The 15,000-nt window shown below is 46.3% G+C and overlaps 1 protein-coding gene across 1 annotated transcript in view; it reads left to right on the top strand.

Annotated features, from left to right (window-relative positions):
• The window catches only part of gna13b (guanine nucleotide binding protein (G protein), alpha 13b), a 51,352-nt gene that overhangs the window by 5,643 nt on the left and 30,709 nt on the right, over nucleotides 1-15,000 (top strand). The window contains exon 2 of the mRNA XM_063186744.1: nucleotides 6,657-6,883. Within this exon, the coding sequence (XP_063042814.1) occupies nucleotides 6,657-6,883 (227 nt within the window). The remainder of the gene's footprint in view (nucleotides 1-6,656; nucleotides 6,884-15,000) is intronic.

Here is a 15,000-nt window from a genome sequence, read left to right as displayed (position 1 = left end):
GTGCCTGCCTGTGTGTGTGTGCGCGTGCCTGTGTGTGTGCGTGTGTGTGCGCCTGCCTGTGTGTGTGCGTGCCTGCCTGTGTGTGTGCGTGCCTGCCTGTGTGTGTGCGTGCCTGCCTGCCTGTGTGTGTGTGTGCGTGCCTGCCTGTGTGTGTATGTGTGTGCGCGCCTACTGCGGGTTTTCCCAGAATGCCCGGTGGCGGTGGGCGCTGCTGAGTGTATTTAATGCATCTCACGCCGTGGCAGACTGCTCATTATTGCCACGGTAATGGCCCTCTCTGGACCCACCGCCATCGACCCAGCTGACGCTCATAACTCCCATTGACCCGCTCACACACTCACTCGCCCACTCACTCACCCACCCAGTCAGTCAGTCAGTCGTACAGTATAGCGCAGGCCTTGGGGGTGGGCAAGCTTTTCTGTTTGCGGCCTGCTTAACGTGGAAAAAAATGAAGCATCCAAAGCAAGCGCCAATGCAAAATGAAGAGCATCAGTTTCGAACTGTATTCTCGTGAAAGACTGACTGCGTTTTACACCTGAAAACATACGGGCTGCAGGCATATGCAACTGTTTGATTAAGCTATTAACAAACATGGCAAACCAGTTATGAAACTCTGCAGTGTGGACATAATATTGAACGTTGGGAAAATGACCTTAGAGTGAGCAAAACGACTTGAAAATGTTCCTGCTGTCCAGCCTAAGGCAGGTGTGTGCGGGCCACTGGAGGAGAATAGGGGAGGGTTATGTAATTTTTGACTTTGTTGAAAGGAGGGTCAACCAGAATGATTTAGTGTGCAGGAGAGGGCCATTGAAATTATGCATTCATTTAAATTGGTATTATGAGTGCAAACTAAGCTAATATCTGTGGTATGTTGCCAAACATGCTATGTAGTTCATTGCGTTGTATTATGATTGCTGCTTGGCTTTTTTTGTTAAGACTGCCCTTTTCACTGTTTATTTTGTGTGCTTGTCATTGCAGCGCAAGACAAGCCGCTGGCAAGACGCCCGCACACACTACTTGTCTTGCATACACACACACACACGGGCACAGAGGTCCGCATGGATGGAGCCTCCTGAAAGTTTGAATATTGAAAGAGAGCTTGCAGACATTGGATTTCTATACTGATGATCTCAGTTACCTGGTCTGTGTGGAAGCGTGGCCGGCAACGCTGGCAGGTTATGGCAGTGAGAAGCATCATCGTGTTCACATGCAGCTTTATAGTATTATTGCTGCATTTTTGATGCAGCAATTGTGATATCTTCCACAATTAAAATGAGGATGATTAAAAAATCTATAGAGGGCAAGGAAGTGTCATGAGTCAATGATCGCTTATGTTTTAGTAATAGCACACGTGAGGGTGGCGCACCCACAGGTTGTTATGAATGTGACCTTCCCCTAGCACAGTGCTTCTCAACCTTTTTTTCAGAAAACGCCCCCTCGACCCCATCATAAGCCTCCCAACAGCCACTTAACCTCATCATAGGCCTACCAACGTCTCCCTTAGTACTGTATTAAAAAAATTAAATGGACTAATGCCTCCCTGGGGCTCCCCAACGCCCCCGGGGTTGTAGTCGAGCCCCGGTTGGGAAACACTACACTACCCTAGCATCTCTCTCCCAGCAGTATGCTGCATGTAGGACCAGGCATGGGGCCGAGGCCAGGAGTGATTATACAGTAGGCCCAGACTGTGGAGGCCGTGTGTGTGTGTGTGTGTGTGTGTGTGTGTGTGTGTGTGTGTGTGTGCGTGTGTGCGTGTGTGTGTGTGTGCGTGTGTGCGTGTGTGCGCGCGTGCGCGTGTGCGCGTGTGCGCGTGTGCGTGTTTCCTCGCTTTTCAAGGTTTTTTGGCTTCCTCCTCCTTGCGGTATTTCTTCTAATCCTGCGTGTACAGAGGGTTGTGTTTTGTCTGTCATTCTCTCTGTCTCTTTCTTATTTTCTTCCTTTGTTCATGAATCTTTGTGTTGATCTTTTTATGCATCTGTCTACCTTAGCGTTTTTGTAAGTCCTGCCTGCCCTGCACACAGAGGGCTGGGTATGCCCGTATCCAGGCACCAGTCACCCAATAGGCAGTTGAACAACTCGGTGTGTTTTCAAGGCAGCCAGCCGTGTGTGTGCTTGTGCGTGCGTGTGTGTGAGAGACGTGTCTCTACATTTAGTGTGTGCTAAGGCTATCAGGTGACCACAGGAAACTTTCAACTGTAAATGTTTCTCCAGCTTAATTTGTACAATGCTGTCTCTCTTGTAACCACAGCTCCTTACTTACACACACACACACACACACACACACACACACACACACACACACACACACACACACACTCTTTCTCTCTGGCTGTAATTCATCAGTGGTGCGACGCGGCGGGTAGTGGGAACAGGCTCCTTCTGTGGTCTGTCAGACGCAGAGCCATGTGTGGAAGACAGCCGATAAAAGGCCCATAATAAACAGTGCAGTACAGCAGAAGACCTGCAGAGCGAGAGAGAGAGAGAGAAAAAGCAGCCTGGGATAGCCAGATCCATATCCCTAACCCTGACTATCATAAGATCTAGGCTAGGGGTTTAAAATCACAACCTCCATGACTATACTATTCAATATTGATTTGTTGAGGCAGTGATTAAATTAATTTTAAGAATGCCCCACGATACGATACAATTCGATTGGATTAAATTACTTTTCCACTTATTTTTGATACTAAGAATGCCCCACGATTCGATCGTCGGCCGTAGGATCGATGCATCGATACATATGGATTATTATTTACACCTCTACTAGAATCCCATAAAGGGAGGCGAGAATATAGTATGACTAGGATGCAATGACTGAGGCAGCCAGTCAGACTAAATAATATTGGAAGTGTAGTATGTGTACACTACACTTGCACATGTTGCAGCCCATGATGCAAATACATCCTCAAAGTTTTTTCTCTGCCAGGGATGGTGAGGGAATTTGTGCGTGTGTGTGTGCGGGGCTGCTCGATTATGAGAAAAATCGATGTTGAGTGAAATAATCGTGATATTGATATCACAATATTTATAGAAGATATTTCTTGAAAAGACATACTATTGTGCCAAACAATTCGCAATCTTCCCTCCCTTCAGCAGTGTGAGTGAAGAAACGCATAGTGGTGTTCTGCATGAGTGTTGGGTAGCAAGTCTGCTCTGTGCTCGCAATGACTGTATTGTGCTTAGCGTAACCTACCTTTTGGCAGTATAGACAAATAACAAAAATTGTTTCAACTATTATATTATATTATATTGATATCACAATATAAATTCGATATATTGTTTGTGTGCGTGCAGGGGAGTTGAGGGTAACGCCACATGAGTCTGACCTGTTGTGATGGGTTTCGGGAAGAACGGTGAGGAAGGGCTGAATAAAGCCATTGGATTGGGTAAGGCCAACCATGGATGGTGGTCTTACAGTAGCTGGGAATCGAACCAGGCTCGGCCGCATACTAGACGAGTGCCCTACCATTTAGTGACACGGCAGGGCCAAGGATGGTGGTCTTAAGGGCGGGTTATGCTTCCTACTTGTGCCACAGAGTGAGCTTGTCGCAGCCATGATGCAGTTAATTTTGGTTTATGCCCTGTTTTGAAGCACGGTCTGCGCAATGTCATTCCACGCTGAAACTGCCCTCAATACAAAGAGTAAACTAGACGTGTCGGTTGTTTTTTAGCATCACAGACTCGACGAGAATGAAAATGAAACATTAAATCTTTATATCACGTGCATGTTTGATCGCACTGGCAGCCACAGTGGTAGTTTGGAACAAAGAAGTGGCTCATTTGTCGAGGACGAAGCGGAATGTTTCCTCGACCTCGGAACCATTGTTCAACTGTCCAAATAACTTCAGCGTCGTAGCTTGCAAGCGCATGTGTTGTCTTTGGTTCGTGTAAATAAATCAAACAAAGCACGGGCAACTTATTTAATGAAGAGCTCACAGTCCGTAGACCGACGAAGGTTAGAACAAGGAAGTAGCGCTTGTTCTCGACTCGGGGACAGAGCAGGCTGGTCGAGAGGACCAATCAGAGACCTATTTTCGCCCTTTCACGCCGTCGCTCCCTGCGTCGAGACACAATTTTGGGGAGGTGCCCCAGAGTACCTGCGTGATGGGGGGGGGGCTTCACTACGTTAACTGCGCGGCTCACTGCATTACGACGCAGGGACGCTGGACTGGAGGCATAAACCACCCTTTACAGTAGCTGGGTATGTGTGGCAGACCGGGTAGGGTACAGTAGCCTGCTAGAGGCCACACCCTGCCTGCCGTCGAGCCTCATCCATCCCTCATCCCCACCCCCCCCCCCCCCCATTGCCCCACACATCCCTCATCCCTCATCCCCAGTGTTTCTGCAGGACAGCAAAGCAGTCTCAACCACACAGACACAGACACAGACACAGACACAGACACAGACACAGACACAGACACAGACACAGACACAGACACACTTAACTGCCAGCCACCAGCATCTCGCACAGTAAATGCAGGGCACAGCTCGGCGACAGATCAGGCACATCGCCTGACACACAGACACACACACGTACACACACACGTACACACACACGTACACACACACGTACACACACACGTACACACACACGTACACACACACACACACACACACACGTACACACACGTACACACACACACACACAGTATTTCCAGAGCACTGTCCATACACAGACACAAAGACTCCTCTGACAGACACACACAGAGAGAAGAGTACCAGTAGCAGTGTGGCTGCATTTGGCACATGCTTGCCTAACCTCACCACACACACTCCACTGATGGGCACCCCTATTTTTAGAGCACACCAAAGTCTGGTGACCGGGCAATGTCATGTTTCTCTCTCTCTCTCTCTCTCTCTCTCTCTCTCTCTCTCTCTCTCTCTCTCTCTCTCTCTCTCTCTCTCTCTCTCTCTCTCTCTCTCTCTCTCCTCTCTCTCTCTCTGTGTTGACAATAAACAAACCTCAAGCTTTCTGCTTCCTGTATGTGCATATGCAAAGCCTGCTGTAGGGTTGGACTGCTCCTTTTTAAAGGTCTTTTCATTGTGCTTCTGGCTTTTGTCTGTGGCTGAGTTGCAGTTATTCAAATGAGTAGATAAACAATTCTGAGGGACTTAGGGGTGTTTGCCAAATCCCCCACTCTATAATGTATGCCCTTCTCTCTCACACGCACACTATATCAAAAGATCATGACTCTGCAAGTGAGGGATTTTATTGCATGAACATACCACCAGCATGACATTGCAGAGAAAAACAAAAGCTCCAGGCTTACTGTGGATGATTGTTTTTTGTTGTTACTGTTTTCTTTGTTTTTTACACACTATACTTCTTTTTTATATGCTTCAAATGTGGTGCTTGGCCTGAGGCGTGGCTGCTTCCCTTCGCCATGTTTAGTTTAGTTACCAACACCACTTGTAGTCACATGGCAGTGACATCAGGAGTGTCCTCCTCCTCTATGCTCCTTTCTCTTCCTCTTCTGGATGATGTCATATCCTGCCATGCCCTCCCTGCTCTCCTCTGCTCAGCTCTGCTCAGCTCTGCTCAGCTCACTTCTTGGGTTCTTTATACTATGTGGACTCTCGTCCGAACCCCTTGTCTAATTGTCCTGACTCCCCCTGTCGTCTTTATTGACTTCTCTTTTTTTCGCCCATCCTCAACTTCTTCATGCCCGGGCCTTGTTGCTTTTCTACATTACATTTTATGGTTTTCTTTCAGCAACACAAACATGGAAACGTAAACAGATCAGCATCCATGCAGCTGCTGTGTGGTTTTCTTTGTGAGTGTTTCTGTGCATTTGGGGGTGAGGCTGGATGGGGACGAGTTTGTCTTTGTGTGTGTGTGCGTGCGTGCGTGCGTGCGTGTGTGCGTACGTGCGTGTCTGCGTGCGCGTGTGTCTGCGTGCGCGTGTGTCTGCGTGCGCGTGTGTCTGCGTGCGCGTGTGTCTGCGTGCGTGTGTGTGTGTGGTTAGCGTGGTTGTCTTGCATTGCAAGTAAGCACAGTACAGGCTATTTCAAAAAGTAAAAGGAAAGGAAGAAGTCCATCCAGCCACGTGTCTATTTCAGTGTTTGTTTCACCGAGCCATTTTGCACATTTAATCAGACATTTAATTGTTAGTCTAAGCACCTGTCTTTAGTGCGCAGGCAGAATTGATACGTTTCTGAATGTCAAGTTTAACCACAGGCACAATGCAGTCGCAGTATTAATGTTCCTTACCGTAGCTTACATCCAGCATCCATTGTCACAACAGTGGAACGCTTATGGCTGCTTGCTGAGGGCTACAGGAGCTAATGGGGCAATTAAATAAAGTACTTCTTAAGAGAAGAATCCTTAATTTATTAATTAATGTTACTTACTCTTACTGTTATTTATGAAGTTAAGTGTCTTGGGAAACATATCCTCAGATACTTATTCCCCTCTCTGCTCTACATCTCTCTCTCTCTCTCTCTCTCTCTCTCTCTCTCTCTCTCTCTCTGAAAGATGGGTTATATGGGGGGTGGATTATAAATTAGTGTATGCTAGATGAATGCTTTTATTCAGTTCAGTTTGATTAACATCAGCATCAAAAAACAATAAGTGTTAAATCTTCATCCCTCTTTCTTCCTGTAACCCCTTCCCCCTCTCTCCTCTCTCCTCCCTCCACCTCTCCTCCCTCCTCCAGGCGTACGAGTGCTGGTGGACGCGCGCGAGAAGCTGCACATCCCGTGGGGCGACGCGGGCAACCAGTCGCACGGGGACACCATGATGGCGTTCGACACGCGGTCCTCCATGATGATGCACGGCATGGTGGACGCCAAGGTCTTCCTGCAGTACCTGCCCTCCATCCGCGCCCTCTGGGCCGACACGGGCATCCAGAACGCCTACGACCGCCGCAGGGAGTTCCAGCTGGTACGTACGCATGCCAATGCCTGTGTGGTGTTATACGCATAAACGGCCATCCGGGTACTTTGCTCGTGAATGTGCATTGCGCCCCTTTTTGGGGGAAAACAAACCGAATGTCTCATTAACTTACATGCTACATCGCCTAGCCTAAATGAACACAGTCCACGCTTCAGCCACGGCGGTTTGGCTATATTATTTGAACAGCCAATAACACAACACGTCTTCGGCATGTTGAGTGTGAACAACGTTAGTCTACAGGTCCTTGTCTTTTGTTTATTCTTTCCCAACACCACCAATTGTCTTGCACTGGCATTTCCCCCAATGTTTTCCCCCAAAAAGGGGCGTAACGCACATGGCACGCGTCACGGCGTTTATGTGTATAGTAGTAGACATTTGTAGTGGAAAAGCTGCACTCTCGACTGCAGTTCTTGTTAAACACTGTATTTTTTACTCTCATTATTCAGTGGGTTGGCATGACACATGTCGCAGACAGATGTTTTGGCCTAAGCATACTTCAGATCCTTCCATCCTGTCCTGTGTTGAAAAGTATCCATCCCTGATCTCTGTAGTACATTGAAAATAATCATCCATCCCTTTTAGTCCTGTAGATTAGTACGAAAAATATAAATCCAGACATCCATCTATTCATCTACTCATCTGTAAATTGTTATCTTTGTCTTGAAATCTTGTACCGGCCGTCTGTTTTCAATTCATGGACATCAGGTGTTGTGTCTGGGGGTGGGAGTGGGTCTTTGTTTGCTTGTCTCCTCTGACATGGGAAGCTGCTTGTGTGTATAACTGTACACCGAGCTGGAGTTGTGCTGTCATTGCTGGTGTTCACCTGGCTTACAGCTTTCATCAAGACATTTGGTGAAGGCTTCGCTGAAGGTAGTCTTGTCTGTCAGGTGTTGCTTTGACCTTGCTCTATCTAGTAATGGGGAAATGTTCAGTGGTATGGTTTATACAGAACAAGTTGTTAAATTCCTTGTGCACAGAGTATGAAGTGTGGAGGTTAGGGTGGGTGTGGGGTTGGGGTTGGTTCCACACAGTGTGGCCTATCCTGTCACCATGACAACAACAGCTTCTTGCGTGCACAGCTGGCTGGCTGGCTGGTGGCAGCTGCGCCGGCTGCCGCCACATGTTGCACCCGGGAAGCAGAGCAGCATTCCTGCACAGTACGGGATGAGATGGGATGGGATGAGATGAGCCACGGGGTTAACCGCAGCTATTACAACAACACCAAACCCAGGAAGCTGAATACATGCCGTGATGACAGCAACAACAATGCTAAGCATTTCCCTGGGAGTTTTTTTTTCTTTTTTGAGCGGATGCCTTCTTTCATCAAGTGTTCCGTTGATCTAGTCCCAAAAGCGACATCCAGAATAATCACAGCACCAGTGCTGTGTGGGATTCTGGGTTCTCATTCATGAACTGTATTTAGTAAACCTATTTTCTGTGGTGCGAGCAAAACTTGGTGTGTGCGCAAGTGCATCAATAATGGTATTTATTAAACTTCTATAGGATGGTCGTACGCCAAGCGGTCAGTGTACATTTTGCAAAGCAAGGTAGTCATTAGAGCTGGGCGGTGTACGGTTTAAAAACCGTGATCTCGGTTTACACTACACAAGGTTCTCTTTTTGATAAGAGACGGTTTTGTTGTTGTTTATAGCCTACTATGTTATGTGCGTGAGCTTCATACTCCGTGTCACACTTCCAAAGATTCTTCTAATTCATAAGTCTCTGACACTTCATTTCAACTCTGCTAAGTCCACTGTTGTTGCTGTTCTACTAGGGAATGTCACCACAATGTAAGATGTTGATTGAACTAATAAAATAATTAGTTAAGCGCTAGAGGCTAGTGAGAGTGAAACATGATGAACACACATGGCATGGATGAATCATGACAAACATTTCAATTCATTTAGCCTACCTTTGATCTCACAAAGTTAAATAAAAGGCAATTCTATGTGGTGCTATGTTAACAGGCTACAACAGTTATCTGATTCTTAACTGTATTTAATTACCATCCCAACTGTTGTGCGCGCTGCTGTTAAGACTGCTTATAAGCTAAAGTAGCCTAGCTTTCAAATGCAATGGGCAGACATTGCTACATTGCTATATTTGTTTGAAATGATTTGGGGGCAAAATAGGAGCGAAACACATCGCAATATGACACAAACTACTGGACAAAATACCTTCTACGTTGGATTTGGACTTTAATTCAAAGACAATATGCACACAAGTCAAGTAAATCCGTTTGTTTTCCGTGTCTGTCTTCAGTCTGTTTCGTTTTTGTCCCACTGCTGTTTACTCGCTAGTCCAGCGGCAGCGCAACACGCCGGATGTGTTGCCAGGTGTAGAACGACAAGCAATTCGTGTTGCCAGGTGTAGAACGAAATAAGCTGTTTTGGGCTGTCTTGGAAAAAAGCCCAAAACAGCTGCTTATAATCATTTAACCCTTCTTCCTTGAACAATCTATGGCACCCTGGTCAAGATTTTAGGTTATTTTATAAAATGCTGCATTTTCTCTAATTTGAGACTTTCTTGGATAGGGCAATATAAACTATAAATTATAGAAAATATTATTGAAAAGAAAAAATGATAAAATATAAATGGAGATTAATTTAAATTCATGATTTTATCTCATTTTAACATTTAATTTGAGATCTTTTCCTCAGAAAGATTAAGATTTGGGGGGAAATCGTCGCATATCAAAAAACCGTGCAGAAAACCGTGATATCAATTTTCATCAAGAAAACCGTGATGCTAATTTTTTCCAAAACCGCCCAGCCCTAGTAGTCATATCAATGCAGCATACTGTATATTACTGATGGCATGTCCTTGGGGCACAGCCAAAACCATTATAAATTCCTTAGTGGGTGTCTCGGTGCCACTGGCTAACAGACTATTCTAAATATGAAGAGGGAAAAGCCTGTGCTTTGCAGAGAAATGACTTTGGTCGCTGTGTTCCACTGTACAAATTGATTTGCGAGATAAGCAAATCCCCAGGACTCTTCTGTTTTACTGTAAGCCGCCATGAGGAGTTCCCTTGCAGGGAGGTGGATTTTAAGATCTCTGGCGTCTCTGGACAATAGTGAATCCACTACACTGGCTATTAGCAGTGATGCCTACCAGTACTCAGACCAAGGACATGAGTCTGGTTATGTTGTGAGGACAGTCCTATGGTCCACCTCTATACTCTGGAGGTGCAGGTTTTGGCAAACCAAGCCACCCCCCTCTATGAGGAGTAATGCTGATTGGGTTATGCTAAAACCTAACTTCAAAGTTAAACGTAAGACCAATGCTGAACCTATTAATCGTTATTTTTCATCTTCAACTCTTGCCATCTGTTTTGCAGCCACAGCAATGCTTTGGGCGTACTTGCTCTGTGCTCCTCCCCTCTTTGGTCTTGCCAGCCTGTGGCACATGGAATAGGTCCATTTTAAGTCTGCACACATGCGCGTCGTCTTATTTTTCTGTTTTGTTTTTGTTTTGTTAGGTAATGCCTACCCCAGAGGAAAGATTGGAGCCACACAGACACCAACATTTCCTGTTTGTGTGTAGTGGCTTTTGGTGCACTTGAGGTTTTTTCTTGTTGTTTTGATTAGCTTTGAGTTCACGGGGTTATTTGTTGTTGCTCCTCATCACTAATGTTTGTGTCTGTGTGGTTGTACCCACATTACTTAGCTCCCTGTTCTTTGTCGCACTCAGACAGACAGTCAGCTATAACCGTACAGTTGAGTACACATCTGAAGCCATTCTATGTGAATGTCTCTGTGGCCAATCACTTTATTAAGAGTTCACAGTGTCTTAAGGCAGTGTTTCTCAACCTTTTTTTAGGCGAGGCACCCTTTCAATTCATGAAAAATTTCAAGGCACCCCAAGCCAACAAGCTGTAACATGGCATCACATCCGATACCACACAAGCTTAGAAAATTAACACATTTGGAGATGTCATACAACCTATGTTCGAAGTTGCAGCTTACTGGGGAGACCTAAATTTACTTTATTGTGCATAAATATTAATTTAGACAAATATATATATAATATTATAAAGTGTATATATCAGCCATGTTTCCGCGGCACCCCAGGGTGCCTCGGCACCCCTGTTGAGAAACAATTTCTTAAGGATTTGAGTTTTTTTCTGTCCAATTTGTTTTTGGTGCTTCTCTTTTTTTTTTCCCTTTTGGTCTTTCACGACTTTATTGACAGGACAGTTTGAGAGGTGGACAGGAAGTGAATGGGGAGAGAGATGGGGAGGGGCCTGTAAATGACCCGGGCCGGGAATCAAATCCGGGTCGGCCGAATGGTAGACGAGTGCCCTACCGGTTGGCCACGGCAGGGCCTGTTTTTGGTGCCCCTCAAGTACCTCTGTTTTGTGTTGTTCCAGTGTTCTATATGTGTGTGTTTCAGTGGAGGTGCAAAACGCACACCAGAAAAAGAGGTGCTGGCAACCAGTAAAACCACACACACACACACACACACACACACACACACACACACACACACACACACACACACACACACACACACACACACACACACACACACACACACACACACACACACACACGTGACCTGAGGAAGGCAGACAGACCGAAACGTTGTCACATTAAAATCTTGTTTATACAACTCGAGAGTGTGCGGCACTTCTCTCCTCCTGCTATATGTGTGTTTTCCCAGTGACTAGCTACTGTCATGACTCATCAGCCCCTGGTGCGGTCACGTGATGTCCTGACTTCTCCCGCTCGCTTCTCCTTTCCTGGGACGAACCTGTTCCCTATTCCTCTCCTGTTCTTTCGTTGTTGCTCTCTCTCGCATGCGCTCTCTCTCTCTCTCTCTCTCTCTCTCTCTCTCTGTGTCTCTCTCTCTCTCTGTGTGTGTCTCTCTCTCTCTCTCTCTCTCTCTCTCTCTCTCTCTCTCTCTCTGTCTGTCTCGCGCTCTCTGTCTCGCGCTCTCTCTCTCTCGCTCTCTCTCTCGCTCTCTCTTTCTCATCCTCCAATATATCTCTGCCTCTTTCCTAGTCTATGAAAGATTCTTTTCTATATTGACTATTTGCTGTGAGTCAGTCATCACTGAAATCTGGGTTGGTGACTGCCATAGCTGCCATAGCTGATGGCCATTTGGGCCGTGTGTGCGTGTGTGCGTGCGTGCGCGCGCGCGTGCGTGCGTGGTGTGTGTAGGGATGGGCAGGGCAGGGCAGAGCACAGTGGGGTGCATCACTGCACATCTGGATTGCGAGTGGTGAAATCTGAGCCTCAGAGTCCTGTAAGCCTCAAGTCTCTTCATTGGCCACCTGTGAAGAGTGGAGCGGGGGGGAGAAAAGCCCTATGGCCCGGTGTGTGTCTGTGTGTGTGTGGATCAGATAGGACTGGGCAAGTTGAGGCCTATGCATCCAGTTGAAAGAGTGCTACATAGGCCAAGAGTTTTGCTCGCACTCGTGTTAGTTTCTTTTTTAAAGTTCCTTTTTCTTGCTCTGGACTTTCGCTTTTCCTTTCATTGGTTGTAGCCCATTCTTGCATTTTGCATTCTCCATGCTGTGTTTCTTCCCTCATGAGTCTCACTCTGTTCTGTTCTTTCACACGTTTCAGGCTCGTGCTTAGACAATTTACCTCTTCTCTGCATGGTCTCGTGCTGGCACAGAAGTACAAAAGAAATTGTAGACACTCAATGCACACGCACAAGTACAGCATGCATTATTTAAACAGAGATTCAATGGAATACTAATGAATATAGAGAGCTATTATGATGCATGGGTCATGCAAGACCAAGTAGTTACCACGTGTGTGGATCTGTTCATTTCAATAATAGACATTAGTTATTGATGAATACTGTATGGCTTTGATCCAAATATGGTTTTGTTATTTCACCATCAATGGATTTGTGTGCATGTTCTTGTTTGTGATCCTTCCCATATTGCACAGGCATGTATATGTATATAAAAATCAGCCTTTCTGCTTGCTCAAAAAATATTCCCATCCAGATTAGTACACGAGCCGGTATTCAGCAGAATTCACAGTAGGCCCCGACTTTACCCCATCACCCCATGGGCAATCCCCTCTCACTCCTCCCTCCACCTCCCCTCTCCTGCCCCCCCCCTAATCCTGTTGTATTAGCACGTCTCTCCTCTTGGACTTTGGGCCCAAGTGCCTGTAGCTACCTGCATGCGAACTTCTGTGCTGTGCTGTGCTGTGCTGGGTTGTTTACTGTTGGAACTCTCCAATTTGCTATACTTTGCCTTTGTTGTTGCTAGGGGTGCGGAACCCGGGCAGAGGCTCGGCCAATCAGATTGCCACTCGGCTGCTGCCTTGCACCTACGATTTTTCAGGTGGGGTCAAGTAGGTTGTGTCGGGGGCGGGGGTGCTGCTGTGGTGCACTGTGCTGGCTCCTACTACATGTGGACTATTGCCCATGGGGACTCAGGTTCGAGTCCGGCCTGGGTACTATCCCAATCCTACCCCCATATCTCTCTCTCACTCACTCACTCACTCACTCACTCACTCACTCACTCACTCACTCACTCACTCACTCACTCACTCACTCACTCACTCACTCACTCACTCACTCACTCACTCACTCACTCACTCACTCACTCACTCACTCACTCACTCACTCACTCACTCACTCACTCACTCACTCACTCACTCACTGTTAGTTCTAGTCCCGTTTTTCACTTTCCTATCAAAATAAAGGTAGGAAAAAGGTAGGTAGTGTCAAAGCCTGGTAGGGATGCTAGCTTTAATCAGTGCAGTTATAAATCAGAGCGGGAATTGACCACATGCTCCCATCTCTGGTTACTGGCTGTAATTGAGCCGGCTGGGGAATGGAGCAGGGCAATTAATTGATCGTAAATGGTGATCGTGATACTACAGAGGGTCATGTGATCTGCTTTGGCCAGCCTTTCTCATTTGTGTTCACTGTGGACAGATGGCAGATGCTGGCATTGTCTGGTCTAGCTAGATCTGTGATTTTCAACCTTTTTTGAACCAACACCCCCTTGTCCTCATCACAATCCCCCCAACGCCCCCTTGACCTCATCATAAGCCTGACAGTGCCCCCCTTAGTATTAAAAAATGAAATGGACTAATGCCCTCCAATGGCAACTAAGCACCGGCCCCTCCCAGCTGTATCCTTCTCAACGCCCCCCTAGAGCTCCCCAACGCCCCTGGGGCCCCCCGTTGAGAAACACTGAGCTAGATGACGTAGGCAGATGCATACTGTAAGCTGTCTGTGTGCTGTGCATATGTGCATATGCGTAGGTATTTCAGTATTGTGATGCGCCACATGGTGTAACTGTGTCCGCTGTGACGCTAATGACATAAAGATGGTGGTAGATGGTGTGAAATTGGTAGATGTTGCAACATGACTTGGCCTGACCTTTCAATGCAAAGTCACACCCACAGTTCGAGAGGTGAATTGGCATATTCTTGGAGCATTTAGTTTTTGTTTTCTTCTGCTTTGGGGCTAGAGCTATCTCCGCCTGTTGTACCCAAATTGTACACATTGTCCCTTGTATAAAGTAACTAACTGGCTGATTACAGGGCGATGAGCTGGATCTTGGGTGTAAATAATTAGCTTTGATAGTCGATTCAATATGGATTTCTTAAGCCAATAATTAGATTATTTTCGATACTGAAGAATGCCCCATTATTCAATTCGATTCAGTTCAATGGTTTATATTTCCTTACGAGCTAGGTTATGTATGAAATTTTACAAAAGCTGTGATACTGTAGTTGGATGCTTTTTTATTTGAGAAACATTGTTATTATGGCAGTCAGTATTACCATTACTGCATGAGCAAAATAAAACGCCTCACAAAATATTAACAGAAATCATAAGTCACAAAAAAAACCCTGATTATTAATCTATTCTTTTGCAGATGCGTTGATTAATTGAATCGCAGACTATAGGATTGGTACAAATCAATTATTATTTACACCCCTTGTGCTGAGCAGAGCTCTCCCAGACTGGGAAAAGAGCTTATAGGCCCGACCGCCCTCCTGCCCGCCACGGCAGAATGTAGCCATTATGAGCCAGCTGTAAATTACATTGGCCTTATGCAAGCCCTGGTGTAGCTTCCCAAGCAAAAAAGGTGTGCGTGTTTCTGTGTGTGTGCGTGTGTG

This window comes from Engraulis encrasicolus, chromosome 2, assembly GCF_034702125.1.
Source record: "Engraulis encrasicolus isolate BLACKSEA-1 chromosome 2, IST_EnEncr_1.0, whole genome shotgun sequence".
Classification (NCBI taxonomy): domain Eukaryota; kingdom Metazoa; phylum Chordata; class Actinopteri; order Clupeiformes; family Engraulidae; genus Engraulis; species Engraulis encrasicolus.
Note: the sequence above shows the minus strand (reverse complement) of the source record. Positions and strands in the feature narration are given on the sequence as shown.